Here is a 21,031-nt window from a genome sequence, read left to right as displayed (position 1 = left end):
TTGCAGCCACCTGGTTATGAGGATGTGGGTCACCCCGAGCATGTTTGCAGGTTGAAGAAAGCCTTGTATGGCTTAAAGCAAGCACCAAGAGCATGGTCTGACAAGATTTCTGAATATCTTGTCACTATTGGCTTTCATGTAGCCAATGCAGATTTCTCATTGTATGTGAGACATGGTGATAGAGGAGTTGTGCTTGTTGTCATCTATGTAGATGACTTGATCATTACGGGGGACCATGATGCAGAGATCTTTGATGTAAAGATCTTGCTTAGACAGAAGTTCGAGATGAAGGATCTGGGGGAGCTCAGATATTTCTTGGGCATTGAGGTGATTAGGTCACCACATGGTATTGGATTACTGCAGAGACAGTATGGCTTGGACATGTTGTCCAAGTATGGTATGACAGGCTGTAAGCCTATTTCTGTGCCATTGGATCAGAATGGCAAGTTGAGTGCAGACTCAGGAGAGATCTTGGAGGATCCTACTATGTATAGGAGCATAGTAGGAAGCTTGATCTACATGACGATCACCAGACCAGATTTGAGTTATGCTGTTGGGTTGGTGAGTCAGTTTATGCAGGTTCCACGGAAACCGCATTTAGATGCAGTGAGACGCATACTGAGGTATGTGAGGTCTACTTTGCATTGTGGACTATTCTATGAGACTGGGACAGAGATATGTGTACATGGGTACACAGATGCTGATTGGGCTGGTAGTATCTCAGACAGAAGATCTACCAGCGGATTCATGTTTTCTTTGGGGAGTGCTGCTGTGACTTGGAGCAGCAAGAAGCAACCTACGGTTGCTCTATCGAGTACGGAGGCCGAGTACAGAGGAGCTGCTATGGCAGCATGTGAGGTAGCTTGGTTGAGGAAGCTACTTGCAGATTTGGGTCTATCAGTGGATAGACAAGTTGTCATTTTCTGTGACAACATTAGCAGTATACAGTTGGCCAGGAACCCAGTCTTTCATGCTCGTACGAAGCACATAGAAGTCCATTACCACTTCGTCAGAGAGAAGGTCTTAGCAGGAGACCTTGACCTTGTTTATGTCAGCACAGAGGATCAGGTAGCTGACATCTTCACCAAAGCATTGGGTACAGAGAAGCTCCGCAGATTCAGGGCTTCACTTGGTGTACATGAGATGGAGTTGAGCTCGAGGGGGAGTGTTGAGATATCGAGCTCTAGTGAGGCGGTGGACACTGATGACCCGCCTGGGGGATAGGCCCCACACTTACACCACTGGCATGGTTGGTGAGATCTTGGGTGATATGCGGCCAGTGGGATGACAGGCTGTGTGACAGCCATTCTAGAGACTGGCATAGTTATAGCGCCAGCTCATTTAGTCGGGTTCACACTATAGAGAACCCGTGTATGTATTGGTTGAGTACCTTTCATATTATTGTGTACTCTTATCTTGTATATGGTGTGTTGAGTGTTGAGTAGAGAAGAAGAAGATTTTCAGCCTCTCACCTTGTGTGTTCTCTATTAGGGTTTTGTGAGTGTGTGTGTGTGCTTGCAAGAGCTCAAGCTCTCTTCCCCCCTGCATCTTTTCAGGGTTTTGCACATGGCAGAGTAAGACCATGTACTTGCTTATGCGTAAGGGGCTTTGACACCTAATTAAGCATGAAAAAGTAGAGGTTGAACCACTTTAAAATAATAAAGCATTGGGCCTTATTTCTCAAAACCTCGGTGATGATGTGATTAGTCACATTGCTGGCATCAAGGATGCCAAATTAGCATGGCAAGAACTTAACAAGATTTTTAGCACTGACTCAAAGAGCTCAAAGATCAACCTTCTCATGCAATTTTACAAGCTCGACAAGAAGGACATAAAGACCGTGGCACAACACATCAAAACATTCAAAGGTAGATCAAGAGCAATTTAGTGCATTAAAGAAAGTTATTAAAGAAGATGAATCTATTGTTGTGCTGTTAAAAAGTGTTGACAAAGAACCATATGAATCACTTGTTGCTACACTTAAAAAAGTGCCCAACGTTAAAATTCAAGATATAGAATCATCCTTTCTTGAACATGAATCAAAATTCAAAGGGTGGGAGATTTCAAAGGAAAAATCAATCAACATCTCAACTTCCAAGATGCTATCACTGTGAAAACCTTGGTCATACTAAGAATGAATATCACAATAAAGATAAACCAAAGCTTGTTTGTGTGACTACTGTGGGAAAATTGGTCACCTAGAAGAAAGTTGCTATCACAAAAAGAAGTGAGCAAACTACATTGAGGTCAAAGATGCTCCAACAGAAGACACTCTTCTAGAGAAAGAACCGTTGTATTTTTCACCCCTCTTATCTCTACAAAAAGTGTGATGTAGTCAACCTCTGAGGCCATATCATGCACTCAAGCTGAAATTCATAGCCAAAGTAGCATAAGGGCCAAAGTAGCCTAGCACACAAGGGGAGAGAAAAGAAGAGTGAAAGCCTAAAAATTATACCCAATCTAGCATCAAGGGGGGTATTGAAATGAGTGATGCTAGAGTGCCATACCACCTCTAGCCAAAGTTATCCCACATGAGCTATGAAAGCTTTGTTGTACCTCCCTCATATAAAAGGGGTAATTTTGAATCAATGGAACAAGCAAGCTCTCAAGCCTCTTTATATGAGTACAAGTCTTAAGCTTATAACCTAATTGTGCTTGAGTCTATTGCTTAATTAGTTTAGTGCATTCATCATGTTTGTGTTTAGGTATCATCCTCCCTAGTTTAAATTAGCACTAAACACAGTGTTAGTTAGTATAGAATTAAGTTTTTCTTATCATGACCATCTCCATGGGAGCTTGGATACGCAAGCTTTAACGTTTAGTATGGTTATTAGCCCAATTCTGTAGAGCTTAGAACTGAGAATTTAGATGTACATATCTAGGCTTAGCTTATAGTGGATTGTTGCTATACTTATGTATTGGAATATTGGATAGATCTATAAATTCATGAAGGAGTATGTTATGTTATCCTCTACGTACTATGATTTTAGCAAATCCTAATGTGGATAGGTAAGATAACTAGGATTGACTCAGATTATTTAATTTCATCCAAATTTTCAAGGGTGTTCACTCAAGGAGAACGATTGAAAAATCAGGGTTTTACTTTGGGAACTTATTATGACTTCACACTCCAGTTATTCCACACATCGACCACATACTAGAATGGAGTGAAGATATCACCTACATGAGTAGGCTCCAGATATTTCTCTCATCTTCAAGACAATGAATACTACATGGAATAATATACATTTTTCTATCTCAATCTCTTCTCCTCACATGATTCCTACGTGTTGGACTCTTCTATCATCTACCATCTTGACTTGGAATGGGACTGGTTGCATTATTTATGAGACTTATATCCAAAAAGGTACAATAGGTTCAATTCCAACAAGAAAAGCTCGTTCTTTGCCACTATGTAGACCATCAAGATACTTCTAAAAGCATCAAAAGGTGGGTGGAAAAGTGATGATTCAAGCGCAAGGATTCTATGAGGGTAGCAATCCTATTTGGCTACCTAGTCAGTTCACATGGAGAAATTCAAAGGCGTGACAAGAAGAAGAAAATAAGGCAACCTCTACCATGGTATCCAAAGCAATTACATAAGAAGGTGCAAGTAAAATAAGTGTGGATTACCAAGGTAATACTGCAAGCTCAAGGATATCATGAAGGCACAAAAAAAATTTTGGATCCCAAAAAATCAAACCATGCTCTCAAAGAAGCAGAGGTATGCACCCAAACATATGTTTTTACCAAAATGGAGACCACATCAGCCAAGGTATCATGCTCAAGGCCCATGTATCAAACCAAAGTTAGGTACCTACAAACCTATTTCAAGCTCAAGGATACTATGAGGGAAATACCATCATATGGATTTCTAAAGCTGTTAAGAATAGTCACATTTTATCATCAGCTTCATCAAAATATAGTACTCAAAAGATACTATGGTGTGGAGAAGAAAGCAAAAACAGCCTAAGCACATAGAAAACACTACCTTTCCACACCAGGAAGAATATCGTCTTACTTCATCCAATGAAGGAATGCAATTAGAGATGTCTCCATGGATCATCTACATGAACCCACTCTTTGAACCAATAGTTGCTACAGTTGTGGAAGCTCTCACTTCATCCAATGAAGGAATTAAATAAGAGATGTCTCCACGGATCATCTACATGAACCCACTCTTTGAACCAATGGTTTCTGTAGTTGTGGAGAAGCTAAGTGGCAAACATAAAACCTACTCTACTAAAGATGGAGGTAGCCACAAGAACCTGTTACTCACATGGTGGTAAAACAAATACCGGGGAGCCATAAGAACCACTACCTACCAAGGTAGAATGCCACAAGAACCTCCCATGAACACAATCTAGCGAATCATCATCAGAAGGAGTGAAAACGTAAAAAAATTCATCAATTGCCAAATGGATTGTGCTAGAAAAAGAAGGATCAGCATAAAGGGTGAGATTGGACTTATGGGTGTCCAACTCCAATGGAATACTTCAAGGGTCAAATGACAAAGGACAAACAAGGATTCAAAGTGTTTTCACCATTGTGATTCCTCCACAATCACGACCCCACGATTTCTAACACCTGCAAAATCATGAAGGCATAAATTCCCACAAATGTACAACCACATGGCCACAAGATTTACTCATCATATTTCCAATTTAAGAAACCATTATTTTGTAATTCATAAAATTTCACCATTGTGATTCTTAGAATCATGCCTATGGTTCATACCTAAACAAGATATTCTTTGAAAGAGACACCCACTGGTAGAAACCTCATTGATACCTTCCGTGTACATCTCATGATGGAGGGACCGTGGTGGGTGTATGCCTGACCCATGGTACGAACCATCACCTAGAATTCCTTAAAGTTTAGATTCACCAACAATAGTGTCTAACTTTTTACACCAAATGGCTCCACAATCTTGCACGTCGACTAAGTTATTTAAATCCTCTCCAAATGTTTCACAATCAGCTCTAAGTTTAAAAAGTCAAAATTTTTATACTTCATAGTATATCAGCTTGACCAATAGTCAAAGAACACCTACTTGTTTGTAATGGATAAAAAGCACATGGGAATTAAAGTTGGTTTAGTCATGCACATAATCCTTTGATAGTCTTCAAAAGGACACATGTAACCAAAGATATGTATTTTCATGTGCTAGCTTGTCAATGCTCCTCTGAACCTCCACCTTTTTTCTTCCATTGCTAACTAAAGAATCTCGGCTAACCAAAGATATGTACTTTCATGTGCTAGCTTGTCAATGCTCCTCCAAACCTCCACCTCTTTTCTTCCATTGCTAATAGACATAGAATCCCATTGCAAAAAAAATAAAAACAAGAAGAAATCACACGCAATGTCCCCCACCCCAATTAGGATCCCATCTGTTTTTAACCTTTTCATTTACTAACTAGCTTCTTCATTCCTCTAGAGGATCAATGACATGTAATAACAACTTATTAGCACCATGCATACATCTACCCATCGACAAAGCCTTCAATACAATCTCACGAGGATGCAATAAACATCAAGAAGGGGGGAATGTTAACCCCATTTTAGAGTTAACAAGGTTTGCCACACCCAATTATATGCAAAAGCATGAGTAATCTACATCAAATGTCAAGGAGATACATATCAGACTCATGTACAAACAAGCCATGAAGTAATAATGTCCAAATATCAAACTTGGAGGGGAACCCATAAAAGTCCAACAGATAATTAATGGTGTTTCCCACTCCAAGAGCATGTAGTATAGTGAGCTAAGATGTGCTCCCTAGTGTTGTAATGCATCAATGTATTATGAGATGAAGCAATGTGTAAGAAATAGGCCAAATAGAAGCTTTGGGCACTTGTTTAACCATAGTTTCAGTGTGCGTGAACACTTATGGCCATGTATTTATGGTTATTTCTCTTATAATGCAAGAACACTCTCCCATTTTGAAATTGAGCTTTCTCTCTTACAAAACCTCTCTTTAATCTTCTCTCTAATGCATGCTAGTGAGTGTGTATGAGTGATTTGATGTGAGAGGACGGAGTAGTGCTTATAGCCGCATGACAGTGTGACAACGGTTGCAGGAGAAGGCAAATGGTAAGCTACCCATGGTGGTGTTGAGCCTGGAGACCTCAAGGGTTACAAGCTCAGCCATCGAAAAGATCCCCATAACATGTTGAGGAGAGTAGAGGTGAGTGGTTCCCTCTTTGCTATCTCTTAGTCTTAACATCAAGGGTTACACCACTTAACCAAGTAATCTTTGAAGAGCCTACTGACTATTAAGAGTATGAGGTTGACATTGAACCCATCACAAACTTCTTTGAGGACCCCATGGAACTTCACCCTGACTATTATGTAGTGGGAGGGGAGGAGTCAAGTCAGCTTAACAGCTTGTCAGTATAGGAAGGGTCCGTGACATAAATATTATAGGAAGGGTCCATGACATAAATACGATTGGAAAAAGGATGCCTCTTTACTTGTTACCACTACCAAGGTTTCCATCGATTCTTGGAGTGCCCTATAAAGTTTCCTCAACTTAACTAGGTTGCATCCTCAAACATGCCACTTGTAATCGTTGTGGCATAGATCATTGGATTAAAGACAGCCCCAATAAACCTATGGTAACAAATCCATAACTGGGTACCATCGTTACACCACTAAACATGATTGGAATGAGTGATCACATGTAAAGGCAAATCCAAAAAAACTTGATCAAGATTACACCCTTGAATTCTATCACCCAGCTCTACAAGCTTAGAACCAACATGTACTTGAACAATGATCCATTGCCTTGGTATAGCAAGGTATAAAAAGAAGAATGGTCATAGAAGAAGAAAGAAGTCGGTTAAGAATGGGAAAGTAAGAGAAACAGAAAAGAAAAACTTGGGAACAACACAAGAACTAGTCTTTATAAGAGACTTAGATGAGGACTCAGATACACAAGCTAATTCTAAACATAACAAGGACATACAAACCAAACCAAGGAAACAAAAAATGAGACATTAAAGGAAAATAGAGCTCTTGAAACTAAATCACACAAAGAAAAATTGGGTTCTTATCCTGACCCTCAGAAGGAGATTGAGCAAGTCCAAGATCTTGGTGATTTAGTTATTAAGACACAGGAGGAATTAGAACTAAAACCCAAATAGGTGAGAGTCTTAGACATTGTGCACCCTAGTACCTTAATAATTGCCTAGACTCACAAACCCTTATAAGTGCTAAGTGTCATCATAAAAGAGATTGAGGCATTCATCAGTGCTCATAGTTTTATTCGTGATTAGTTCAAGGGACAATTAGAGTAGTGAGATAACCTTGATCTTATCTCATAGATAGATATTCCAGTTTCACCAACACCTTCCTATGGAAAGGGGGTGATACATTTTCCTCAAAACATCCCTAAACTGTTAGATTTTGTGGCTTCACAAACAAGCACAACTATAATCACTCGTTGAGTGGAGATCGAGTTCTTTGTAGAAATGACGCTCTTCTTAATGGAGAACTCAACATAGGATTACAATCACTCACGGACATGCCTAAGACACGCCAATATTATGTGGTTGAAATACCTTGATTCATGTCCAAATCAAAACCCCCAATGGAAGAAGAAAATGCTAAGTCATTAGTTAAAATTCCACTTTATAAACTAGGCCAATATTTTGAAGCTAATGTGTAATGCATTGCTATCAATCACTGCCAAGGGCATCATAGTAATGGGAGTCCTAGATGGGGGAAAGAGAGTGTTGAGATATCGAGCTCAACTAGTGTTGTGGACATTGATGACCCACCTAGGTGATAGCTTCCGCACTTATGCCACTAGCATGGTTGGTGAGATTATAGTTGATATGCCGCTAGTGGATGACAGACTATCTGAAAGCCACTTTGGAGTATTAGAGTAATGGCATAGTTATAGCATCAGATCATATAGTCGAGTTCACACTATATGGACCGATCATTGTATTTTATTGTAGGAGAGTAATTTTCCTTATAGTATGTACTCTTATCTTTTTGATATCTGGTTGTAGTAGAGAAGAGAAGAAGATAGAAGAAAATTCTGCCATCCATCTCTCTCTTGTGTCTTACTCTCTCTTATGTGTGTGTGTTTGCTTGTAATAAGGAACTCAAGCTCTCCCTTTCCCCTGCATTCTATTTATGGTATTAGATCTCTAGTTTGTGTGAGAGCTAAGGAGGAAAGTAAGAGGCAAGAACAAAGAAATCAAGGAAGCGGAACATAGGTGAGAGCATCATCATCTCTTTTCCTTCTTGTATGACACCCGCTGGGTAGCTTTGAGAGCTACACATCTCCGATTGAGGAGTTGAGAGCTTTGAGAGCTACACATCTCCGATTGAGGAGTTGTCTTCGTCGCAGGCTTAGAGGTTCCTGTGAGGTGTGTAGTACTGAAACTTTGCAGTGAGAAATGCGTTTTAGGCACATTTCAATCTCCATTTAGTCACTACAAAGTGTTCTCGGCAATTTTGAGAAGTTCTGGTTGAGAAATGGAAATCTGATTATTGCAGTGTAGCAGTGCATTTTGGGAAAGTAGATAGTGTTTGCACATGTATTACTAATCTTGGGTGTATGCACATGTACTTTGGTCACATCTAGTGACATACATGTTGTGCCGAAGTATTATTGTAACACTCAATCATACAAGATATCGTTAAATATTGCATATATAAATTATCTGTTTATAGATTTTTGGTTGTTTCAAGAAAAACATGTCAGACAAACTCAATCAGATTATCAGTGAGAAGCTAGAAAAGAACAACTTCCATGCTTGGAAGTTCAGAATGACCAATTTCCTAATGGATAAAGGATTTTTGGGATATGTCGAAGGAGACAATGAGGAGCCTCCAGAGTTGTCTGAAGAGAATGCCACTCTAGCAGATATAAAGGCATTCAAAGATTAGAACCAGGGTATAAGGAAAGTCATGTATTGGCTTTCAATCAGTGTCATAGACACAATGATAGGACACATACATCATGCCAACACTCCAGCAGTTGCATGGCAAAACCTAGTGTAGATGTTCTAGACCAACATAAAGGTAAGGAAACTGCAACTAAAACAAGAGCTACATACTCAGGAGAAGAAAATCATGTCTATCAATGAGTATGCTTTAAAAATCAAGGGCATTGTTGAATCCCTTAGTTCTATCAATCTATCAGTGGTGGAAGTATTGGTGGAAGATGATAATTTAGTGAGTGTCTGTCTGAATGGGCTTGGTAAATAGTATAAACCATTCAAGACCTCCATTGCAGTTAAGGAGAATGTTCCCAACTTTTGGGACTTGGTTTCTATGCTCATTCGTAGAAGAAAAGTCTCTTGGTGTGAGGACTTTTCTTCACAAAGCAAGAACACATCAGAACAAGACTTCTAGTCCAATTCAAGTAGTCGTAGAGATAGACGTCTTGATCGAGGCCAAGGTGGTGGGGCTGGCATGGAAACCACAATTATGGACAACAACAGTTCAATGATTCACAACATCAGTAGCAATCATACACAGGTGGAAGAGGCTAGTCTAGAGGTAGGGGGAGCTAGAGGGGCCAAGTTGGTTTGGCAAAGAAATTAAAGTTCAAATAGCATAGAGTGCTATTATTATGGCAAACCAAGGCACATGGAAAAGGACTGCTATAAAGAGCAGAATGACATTAAAAGTGAAAAGTTGCAATAAGGTAACTAGATATCATCTAGTAAATAGGGTGGTGATGCACAGAAGTGAGCAGCTATTTGTGACGTAGCACTTGCTTAATTCCACCAACAAGAGAAGTTTCAGGATCTCAATATATATGGTATGTGGATTCTGGCACCTCTAACCATATGATGAGTCATGGAGAATGATTTAGAGACATGCAAAAAATGGAAAAACTAGGTTATGTAGAAATAGGTGATAATACTACGCATTCCTTTGCACATATTGGTAAAGTGCCATTGTCTATGCAGGATGAAAAAATGAAGTACTTGGGCAGATGTCCAAATATTACCTAGTTTTTGTTGGATAGATGGTTGAGCAGGGTCTGCAAGAGAGGTTTAATCCTCAAGGATGTTTTATGGAATACTTTAAAAATCAGTGTCACTTGGTTGCAAAGGGTAACAGAAATGGCAAGATGTGTAATTTGGATGTGAACATTCCTAAGGTAAAGGCAGCCATGTTTATGCATGGAACATGTATCATTGCAGATATTGACATATGCGACAAGTGTAGTGGTCATATGAATCTGCACCACTGACATCTATGCAAGCCAAAAATATTGTTGTAGGTTTGCCAAAGTTTAAGGTTGATGATATGCATAATGTATGTGAAGCATGCTAGCTTGGTAAGTAGGCCAAACATGCTTTCCCACATGAAAAGCATGTTAGTGCAAGGCCATTAGATGTTATACATTCAAATGTATGGGGACCGACCAACACTGCAACAATTGTAGGTTGCAAGTACTATGTTACATTCATGTTGATGATCACACTAGGAAAGTGTGATCATCAACAATTGTAGGTTGCAGGTATTATGTTACATTCATTGTTGATGATCACACTAGGAAAGTGTGGGTTTATTTCATAAAGGAGAAAAGTGAGGTGTTTGCTTACTTTTAGAGATTTAAAGTCTTGGTTGAGAAGGAAAAAGAGATACGAATAAAATGCTTGAGATCAGATGGTGGGGAAAAATATTTCTCCAATGAGTTTAATGATTTCTTGAGAAAGCAGGGAATTAAGAGAGAGTTTACATGCAGGTACACTTTGCAACACAGAATGGTGTTGTAGAAAGAAAAAAATAGGCACATTGCTGAAGTGGCATGTACCTTGATGTTTGAAAAGAATATGCCACATTATTTTTGGATAAAAGTAGCTATGTACATTATGAATAGGATCCCCACTGCAGTTGTTTACAGGCATACAACCAGATGTGGCTCACTTGAAAGTGTTTGGGTGTATTACACGTGTATATTCTCGATGAAGTGAGAGATGAAGCGAGAATAAAGTTGGATCCTAAGGCACAGAAATGCATCTTCATTGGTTATGGTTTGGAGAAAAAAGGTTATAGATGTTATAACCCTACCACTCTTGAGATGCGAGTAAGCAAAAATGTTATCTTTTATGAGATGAGTAGCTGGTATTATGCACTAGTATAGTGAAGGCAACAAAAGATGTAGATGTAAGAAGTGTTGATGCTCCACCACATGTAGAGAAGCAATCATAGGTGCTTAGTGGACTTGGAGAGTCCTCTAGAAGTGGATCCAATGTTAGTCCATGGTCAGGTGGGTTGAGGACATATGTGGGTACACATGTATCACGCAAAGGGAAAGAAAAGGTAAATCAATCTTTTGTGCCTGATCTGTTCAGTAGGTCACTCATACGTGGATGGTGAATCTAGTGGCTCTAAGCAGAGCCTTGATGAGGAGCTTGGCATTTTGTTTGTAGTTACTCTTGGTGTAAGGAGAACCAAGGCTATTTCTCGGTTGTTTTGAGAGGACACATGGCAGTGATCTAGGTGTACGTAGGTCTACGAGGATTAGTGTCCTATTGTGACAGGTTGAGATATAGTGGATATACATCCCATCATTATTCTTACATGGTTAAAGCAACATAGGAGTTGGAGCCCACTTGTTTTGAGAAACAGGCACTTGGAAATAAAAAATGGGAAGATGTCATGAATGAGGAGATGGAAGCATTGGATGCAAATGCAACATGGGAGTTAATGACTTTGCGTAAGGAAAAGAAGGCAATTGGAAGGGTGTATAAGGTCAACCATAACACATATGGTTCAATGAGTAGGTATAAGGCGAGATTGGTTGCCAAGGAATATGCAAAGACCTATGGCATTGACTATGAGGAGACATTCAGCCTAGTTTTTGTGAGAATGGAAACCATGAGAGCTGTCGTGACTATGGCTATAGCAAAGGGTTGGTCTTTACATCCAAATGTAAAGAATGCCTTCTTGCATGGTGATTTGTAAGAAGAAGTATATATGATGCAACCACTACGTTATGAGAGTGATGCACACCCAAATTTTGTGTGTAGGCTATGAAAAGTCCTATATGGCTTGAAGCAAGAACCCAGAGCATGGTCAAACAAGATCGAGGAGTATCTTGTTACCATTGGATTTTAGATATTCAATGTAGATTTTTCACTTTATGTGAAAAAGACAGATAGAGGGATCATGCTATTAGTCATTTATATGGATGACTTGATTATCACTGGTGATAATTATGCTGACATACATGATGTTAGGAGGCTTTTGAAGCAAAAGTTTGAGATGAAGGATTTGGGTGAGGTATGATATTTCTTGGGCATAGAGGAGGTGAGATCACCTCATGGAATTTTGTTATTTTACAAAGGTAGTATGGCTTGGACATGTTGTCCAAGTATGGTATGACATGCTGTAAGTCTATTTCAGTGCCATTGGAGAAAAATACAAATCTTTCTATAGATACACGTGAGCTTTCTATAGATACGTAGTGGGGTCCTCTTTCTATAGAGGACCCCACTACGTATGAGCGCATAGTGGGTAGCTTGATCCACGTGACCATTACTAGGTCAGACTTCAGCTATGTTGTTGGACTTGTGAGTCAATTTATGGCAAGCCCCTAGGAAGCCACACTTAGCTAGATGGATTCTCAAGTACATAGAGTCCACAGTTGATTATGGACTTTTCTATGAGGAGGTTGGTACAAAGATACAGCAACATGGGTACACATATGCTGATGGGCTGGTAGTGTCGCAACAGATAGGAGGTCTACGAGTAGCTTTATGTTTTTTTTTGGAGTGTTCCTATGAGTTGGAGCAATAAGTTGGAGAAGTAAGAAATAGCCCATAGTTGCTTTGTCAAGTACAAAGGTAGAGTACAAGGATGCTGCTATGGAATCTTGCGAGGTAGCTTGGTTTCAGAACCTAATTGGTGATATGGGTGATCCCGTGGATAGGGTAGTTGGCATTTAATGTGACAATATGAGTAGCATACAAGTGGCTAGTAACCCAGTATACCATGCTAGAACAATGCACATTAAGGTGCATTATCACTTCTTGAGGGAGAAGATTCTAGCATATGATGTAGATTTGGTATATGTCAGCACCACAGAGGATCAGGTGGCTGACATCTTCACGAAGGCATTGGGCACAGAGAAGCTCCATAGGTTTAAAAGCTTACTTGGAATGCAGTGTGTGGAGTTGAGCTCGAGTGTTAAGATATTGAGCTCAACTAGTGCTCCAGACATTGATGACTCGCCTAGGTGATAGCTTCTGCACTTATACCATTGGCATGGTAGGTGAGATTATGCTTGATATGCCGCCAATGGATGACAGGTTGTGTGACAACCACTTTGGAGTACTAGAGTTATGACATAGTTATAGCGCCAGCTTATATAGTTGAGTTTACACTATGGACCGACCATTGTATGTTATTACAGGAGAGTACTATCCCTTATTGTATGTTATTACAGGAGAGTACTATCCCTTATTGTATGCTCTCTTATCTTTTCGATATTATTTTAGCACTTGGACTTGGTGATCGATATTTGCACCATATTTTAAATATAGAGTTAACTAAAGCAGCATGGGAAACTCTAGATACACTTTTTGGTGTTAGTGAAAAAATTTGTAAGATAAATCTTAAGTTACAAATCTTTTGGCTCACTATGAAGACTGGAGACCCATTCTCCAATTCTTAATAAGATGAAAAGTCTTCTTGCACAACTAATAGACATCAAAGCACATGTCAATGATGAGGATATAATAGCTTTATTAATAAACAACATGCCTGAAGAATATGATAATATCGTAATGCCACTTCTTAATGTTCCGGATATAAAAATTCAAGACGTGGAGTCCTCTCTTATGGAAGAATATAAAAAGAAACAACTAAGGCAAGAAGGTTATGAAGAGAATTTGGATATTGCCTATCTCCCCAAAGGAAGTTTTCAACCACTACTCCTCCTTAGTGGGTCAACCACAAGTGTTTATGTGTTGTCTTGTGTTCAGTTGTGCGTCCAAATCTGTTTCTCTCTTAAAAAATGCTAATAAAAAACCTTAATTACTCCCTAGAGATGACCAAATCAACAGACTCTAATCTCCTAAGAGTTCTAATCAATATAAAAATAAACTTTAATTATTGTAGCCTGAAACATAGCCTTGATACCATGTTGGAAATCATGGTGGATTCCAAATAGTGATTAAACTCATGGTGATCGACTCATTAGCACTAAGTAAAATGATTAAAATTAATCACATGATACTAAGACCAATAACATAATGACAATGTGAGAGAGAGAATGAGAGTGTTACACACTTCCATTAGATGTGATTTACGGAAGCTTTTGAGTGAGAGGAAATATAGATGATTTCTTTAGAATCTTCTAATATCTAATAGGAGCTAGTCATACCACTTAGATTTATCAAATCAAAGAAGTTTGAGCTAGAGACTCATTAGTTAGTAGATTACCCTCAGATGAAATTGAAGCTCAAACTTAAAATTTTGCTTTGCAGAGCCGGTTGAGCTGGGTGGAAGTGGTGAGGTGGGCGTAGCTGGCGGAGTAGAGCACTACATGGGTGGAGCTGGCCGGCTGCACGGGTGGATGTGGCAAACTTGAGAAAGAAAAACTAGAAAGCTTGACTAATTTTCATTGAATTAAATAGTCTTTGAGTATAATTCGATTAGTTGCTAAGCTTATCTAATTAAGCTCTAATTCCCACGATTCTTTCCTCCTAGATTCTCTCTACCTCCCCTACTATGTTAGAGCATCACCTCTCTTAAGGCCTCTCTATTGCTAGGCTCTTCAGGAGCAACAATCGCCATTGTTGGAGTTCAATGGCATCTTCTACAATTGTTCAACAATCAGCTCAGAGCAACAGTGCTTTCAAAGTCGGCCAGCAGAATTTAAAAAGCCTTAGGCTAAGGCTTTAAGCCTTATAAAACTTTAAAAAGGAACATGCAATACAATAGTGTGGTTGGATGGCTATGTGTATAGAGCAAGAACCTACCACAATGTTGTGATTAATGTGATATTACATCAGGTTATGGAGGATTGGACATGTTGATCATTCTAGCAGAATTGAATAATAGAAAATGCTTGAGATGAATAATTAGAAAGCACAAATGACACACTAAGCAAAAGAAACACTAGAAATCTTGACAATGAGAGCCATTAAATAAGCTTTGAGTATAATTTGATTAGTTGCTAAGCTAACTAATTAAGCTCTAATTCCCACGATTCTTTCCTCCCAGATTTTCTCTACCTCCCCTACATTCTTGGTATCCCTATATAACATTCTTTGATTCCTCCTCTCCAATGTGTTGATATGCCTACACTCATCTAAGGTTTACATAAGGCTTAAAACCCCTTTAATAGATAAGCTAGATAAGAGATATCTGGATATGGATGATATTTTTCCAACACAAGTCACATAAACAAAATTTTGAATTGAGTATTTTAGATACAAGCAAGTTATTAAAGTTTCCTCTAAAGTCATAGTTGGTAGCTACGTCCTATCATCCAAGATAATTAATTAATGCAGAGTTAGAAACCATAGAAAGACAAATGCCATAATTAATGCAAAGTTAGAAACCATAGAAAGACAAATGCCATAACTAGCTCCATCATCCAAGATTAATATGGAGTTAGCAACCATAGAAAGGCAGGTGCTGTAACTATATCAGAGAAAAGTCCAATAAGAATTTGTTAAGTTTGTTTCTTTAAAAAGGGAAATTTGAAATGTGCACTTCGAAACATGTATACACACACACATCACTATACATTGAAATTTGTTTTGATACAAAAGCCAAGGAAAGTGCCGCACGTCTATAGAGATACATGGATATGCTTTGTTACCATGACAATTTCATAAAACTAATGACTTGCACAAATTTTCACGAGAACTAGAACAATATTAACTAGTTTATCTTGAATACAATGACATTTCCAAGATGAAACTTTTAGATCCAATACATAACTTGAGTTGAGCAACCTTGCTGTTTTGTAGGTAAACTTGTTGAAAGACTAAAAGCACAATTAATATTCCTAGTTATTGACTGAAAACATACTAAACTAGCTTTATTCCAATGTATGAACATTAGAAGGATAAATTATGTGAAAGAGTTTTGATTAAATTTAGGGTAAAATTTTTTAGAGGCCCTAAAATTTTGGAGAATATTATTAAGGGTGGTCATGGTTTGAGAATCCCACCCTCCCTCCTCCTCCCCAACAAATAAAAAATTAATATTCCTAGTTATTGACTGAAAACATACTAAACTGGCTTTATTCCAATGTATGAACATTGGAAGGATAAATTATATGAAAGAGTTTTGATTCAATTTAGGGTAAAAAAATTTTGAGGCCCTAAAATTTTGGAGAATAATATTAAAGGTCATAGTTTGAGAATCCCACCCTCCCTCCTCCTCCCCAACAAATAAAAAAGGTTAAAATCATGGTCCATGAAACTACTAACTCTTCTCATAGTCATTATTGCTTCCTATTTGTAAACTTTGAGTTTTGACCTCTTCTTCATAATAACCAATTAAATGACAATAAGGCTATCTTAGCAAGTCTAGGGAATAATTAAAGTGTGTGTGTGTGTGTGTGTGTGTGTGTGAGAGAGAGAGAGAGAGAGAGAGACAATGGTTCCTAAGGCTATCTTAGCAACTCTAGAGAAGAATTAGAGAGAGAGAGAGAGAGAGAGAGAGAGAGAGAGAGAGAGAGAGAGAGAGAGAAGGCAAAAGAGAACCTCTTTTTTTTTTTTCAAGGAGTTTGCAAAATTTCATATAATCAACATGGTATAATAATTTTATGCATCTTCGTACGCTTATGCCCCCCTTTTTTTCTACATATGCATTTAATGCATTTGTTCTTTGTTCACATGGACAATATCTTGTAAAAGGAATCATGGAGTTTCTGAGTTTTTTTAAAGAAAAGTTCAAGGGTCTTTATGTAGTCTCATGATTATTGAATTATAAATTGATCTATATTTACTTTAATGTAGAGAGGGTACATTACTTTGATGTGACATTTGAACCATTGTCTTAATTTAATTCAATTACTTATAAGGTAAGGCTTTTAATGTGATCATTCCACATACTATATACAGAGCCCATGTAGACTTACACAAGTTGAGCACTAAAAATGTCCATTTTTAAGATAACTGATAAACTAAGACCAATAATGTAGAATGCAATGTGAGTTTATAACCACAAAGAAACTAGCAACCACAAATGAATCTTATAAAGGCACATGGTAATTCTCACAATTGACGTGATTGTTGGACCCCAAATTAGATGACCACCTTGTTTGTTTTTGTATATTGGATTGCAATGAACAAAATTACAAGAATTTGTTATCCCAAACATAAAAATAACTCACATACATAAGTAATATTTACTTGATGACGATCTATTTATGACCCAATTGTGCAGATGCATGTGTGTGTATGAACATGCACGCGTGCACACACACACACACACACACACACTCTCTCTCTCTCTCTTACTCTTAACATACAAGTTCATCTCCCACCCTCACATACACACACACGCTCCCTCTCTCTCTCTCCCACCCACACACTCTCTCTCTATCTTAACACACAAATCCATCTCCTCTCTCTCTCTCTCTCTCGGGATAGTTTCTTACGACGTTAAAAAGTTCTCTTCTCTCTTCTCTTCTCTTCTCTCTCTCTCTCTCACCAGAGTTCAAGTCCCACCGTTGGTCGTATATGCCCTCGTGTTGCATTCTACGACTTAATACCCTCCCCTTCTCTCTCTCACCAGAGTTCAAGTACCGACTTAATACACCCCCCCCCCCTCTCCTCTCTCTCTCTCACTCTCATATCGCCTTTTCGCATGCAGAATTATTCCGATCTTGGGGCGATTATATGCTCTTTCACATCGTCGGGACCACGATCACTGCAATCAACTCCGACACAGCGGCGAACCTTTTCGACAACGGACGGAGGTGAGTTCCTCTCTCCGACACTGTCCCGCTTTAGCATTTTCTCGTTGGAAAGAAAATGTGAGCACACCCGCAGCCATTTGCAGGCCGCTCGCCATGGGATTCCCCGGCCTTTCGAACGTTTCCGCCGGACTCTTTGCCATTCTGATGATCAACGCGGCGCTCTCCATGGCTGCCGTCAAGAATGCTCTGAGATCGGTGCTCCAGATCTTCGGAATCAGGGGCGATTCCGCCACAGAGGAGACGGACACTGCGTGGACGCTACTTGCACCGGAAGAATCTACGGTAAGCTCCGGCCTTATTCTTCCGTCCATGTGGGAAGAAATCCGTTCGTCTCTGCCCGTCGCAAGCTACGATCCGTCCATTTCCGCCGGTGACGAAACCCTAGAGCATGCCGTACAGTGTGCCGTTTGCCTGCTGGATTTTGTAGAAGGGGATGGCATCCATCTCTTGCCACGCTGCAACCATGTGTTCCATCAGGGCTGCATAGACAAATGGCTGGACCACCAACATACCACATGCCCTCTCTGCAGATCCTCCCTTGTCTCCGAAGAACTTGCCTGGCGGTATCGCAGACGCGAACAGGAGCTCATCGAGGAGCTCATCCTCTGGTTCTCTTCCTTCCACAGCTCTGCTTTCCATGGCCTCTGGTGGCAAACTTGATCACCAATGGCATTCCAAATCATCTCATAGCACCCTCTCTTACGACTCCATGGTGCTCCCTATATTTGGGACTTGCAACAAATGACCAGCCATGCTTTAGGACAACTCCATCCATCACAATCTCATGTCCTCAGACATGGTGGAGCTTCTGATCTTATATAACCTTACCATTTCAGGTTAAAGAAATGAAGACAGTAACCAGTGACAACCTGTAAACAATGTGTTAGCTGTAAATGTATGCTTAATGCAGCCTACTATCCATTTTTTTTTTCACTGCTGTGACCTTACTAGGCTATGTCAGTATGGGGTTGTCATTTTTAACACTGCAGAGAACTACACTGCGGCATGAGCAAACAAAAGAAGTCTGGAGTCTGGTATCAAATTTGCGCATAGGAGGCAAGTATTATTTTCCTTTGTCTTGAGGGCAGTGAGGAGGTGGACGCATCATTGCTTTGTGCATCATTTGATAGGTGTTCAAGACCGTGCAGCTAGTCCTTCTCGTATGTATGCTCTTATGAGACCCATCGCATATAGAACTTTTGACTTTCCGACGATTTTTTTATCGTACGATGATGGTAAGGATGCATATATGATGCTCATGGTTTCAAAGGGAATTGTTCTCCAAACTTCCCTACATTCTGGTTCATAATTTGGGAATGTGTTTTTTCTGTTAAAGGACACATGGATGTACTTCTACATGGGAGTGAGGGATCCTCCAGGAATGAGTATCCTTGATGATGAAGTTATTCAAGACACAGGTCTCCAAATTATTATGTTTTATGCATGGTGCTACTCTTTATTTCTGAGAAGAAAAAAATCTTGCCCATCAAGTCCTACAGGAAGATTGATGTTGAGGCAGCTATGAATTGGATCAAAGTGGCGTTTGGGATGGTCACTACAGTTAGTGTCACCTAATAATATTAGCTCCATCTTGCTCAGACTTCATTGACGATTGTTGTGCATCTATAGTAGGTACGTGCACTCTTTCTATAAGACATACTGAAAGATTGTTGGGCCAATGTGTGCACACTTGAAGGTCTGCGGGCAATTCGCCCCTTATTCTTGAGCTCTCCATATGGTAGCCCAATGAAGTGAGTGCTTGATTTTCAAGATGCTTTATGGCACAGGCTTTTTTAGCATGGGCATGCCGCGCTCGCCAAAATACTAGCATGCAGTGCATTACTTGTGACCCTGAAGCTTACATGGCTTTTAGGGGTAGAGGTGTAGCAACAAGCAAGTCCTAATGCAAGTATTTTTGCCCTTTTCTGTATGGTTTTTAGTGGCACTACAAGGTTTCATGTTGTAAAGCCAATTCCACTTTGGATGAGCCATTTTCTGAGCTTAAGGGAACAGCATGTTCATGACACTAAGAGTTAGAGAAAATATTGTTCTAATTACTAGGAGTTATGAAGGACAGTGGCTGTTTCTAAAGTGGGGTTGTTTTGTGGAATGGTCGTTGCCAAACCAGGACTTGAACTGAGCGACTTCACAAGATTGTTTAATGCATATCATTGTGAGACTATATGCTTGCCTCTTAGTATGCTCCAGAATGTTATCTGCAGAATCCTATCCTTCTGAGCCTCAAAACGGAACTGATAGATGTCACTGGTTTGATCATGCTTTTGCATGGAAATGGTACTTAAGGAAGTTTCCAATCAAATACTTTGGTTTTTTAGAATTTGAATTGTTGAGACTGAACCTATGAGAGTTGTGCCAGCGAGGAGCTTGATGTCTTAGCTTCACACCAAGGGGGACCTCCTAAAAGGATCTCTGGAAATGAAATGCATCCAATGCAGCATTCAGAATTCTGATTCGACAAGTTTATGTCATGACAAGGTATGGTATCTAATGTGGGCATATTAGCCATTCTCTCTTGAAGGAAGCACATGATTACACTACAATTTAAGTCGCATACAAGCACAATAAGATGCAAGCTACATCAGAGTAGGGGGGTTTATTCAAACTTCTTGAGATAGTCCCATGCAAGCATTTTGCACTAGTACTAGATGAAAATGTGGAAGAAGCAATTGCGGCCAGTTGGCTCAACTCTTTTCGTAGACGGTGGCCCCGATTCCCTCCAAGTTTTCCTGGGACATCTCTAAGTTTGGGTCAGTTGCCCGTCGACATGTGACTGGCCTGGAGTGATGAATGGCTGGCCATTGTAACTATGAAAACTACATGCACATTACAGTTAACAATCTCAAACCGCTTACAAAATGAATTAAAATTGCTCGGTTTTGTCCTTGTAGCATACCAATATCTTGGGTCAATGCATTGAGTAAAACAAAAGGTGTTGACTTAAAATCAGGCCTTAACTAGGTGTGATAGAGACAAGTGGAGTAAAAGCATTGTAACCTATATGAGAAGACCCAATGCTCTGGAAGGGACTGTTTGGAAGGGATTGGAACCACCTTGGAAGGGACTGGAACCACACATGTGGAAGTGGA

The 21,031-nt window shown here is 39.5% G+C and overlaps 1 protein-coding gene across 5 annotated transcripts; it reads left to right on the top strand.

Moving 5' to 3' along the window:
- Positions 1-17,657: 17,657 nt before the first annotated feature.
- Positions 17,658-20,605, top strand: LOC147611746 (putative E3 ubiquitin-protein ligase XERICO). 5 transcript variants are annotated; one of them, XR_015263785.1, is made up of 5 exons: positions 17,784-17,924; positions 17,998-18,206; positions 18,914-18,980; positions 19,055-19,556; positions 19,865-20,605. XR_015263785.1 is itself a non-coding variant. In XM_086784795.1 (5 exons), exons 1-5 carry the CDS (start codon positions 17,813-17,815, stop codon positions 19,317-19,319), a joined length of 552 nt encoding a protein of 183 aa, XP_086640921.1. In that variant the 5' UTR covers positions 17,784-17,812; the 3' UTR covers positions 19,320-19,838. The 5 variants fall into 5 exon arrangements, 4 of the variants coding, with proteins under 4 accessions (XP_086640918.1, XP_086640919.1, XP_086640921.1 ...); XM_086784795.1 differs by lacking the exon at positions 19,865-20,605 and having other exon boundaries at positions 19,055-19,159; positions 19,261-19,838; XM_086784794.1 differs by lacking the exon at positions 19,865-20,605 and having other exon boundaries at positions 19,055-19,838.
- Positions 20,606-21,031: the final 426 nt, after the last annotated feature.

Source organism: Cibotium barometz, chromosome 47 (assembly GCF_041138505.1).
Source record: "Cibotium barometz isolate CiBa-2024 chromosome 47, ASM4113850v1, whole genome shotgun sequence".
Taxonomy (NCBI): Eukaryota; Viridiplantae; Streptophyta; class Polypodiopsida; order Cyatheales; family Cibotiaceae; genus Cibotium; species Cibotium barometz.
Note: the sequence above shows the minus strand (reverse complement) of the source record. Positions and strands in the feature narration are given on the sequence as shown.

Excerpts from the sequence above, each read along its gene's own strand:
- LOC147611746 (XM_086784792.1), top strand. The coding sequence starts at position 17,686 with ATGCCCTCGTGTTGCATTCTACGACTTAATACCCTCCCCTTCTCTCTC. Across the intron at positions 17,925-18,007 it reads CTTTTCGACAACGGACGGAG|GCCGCTCGCCATGGGATTCC; the intron begins GTGAGTTCCTCT and ends AGCCATTTGCAG.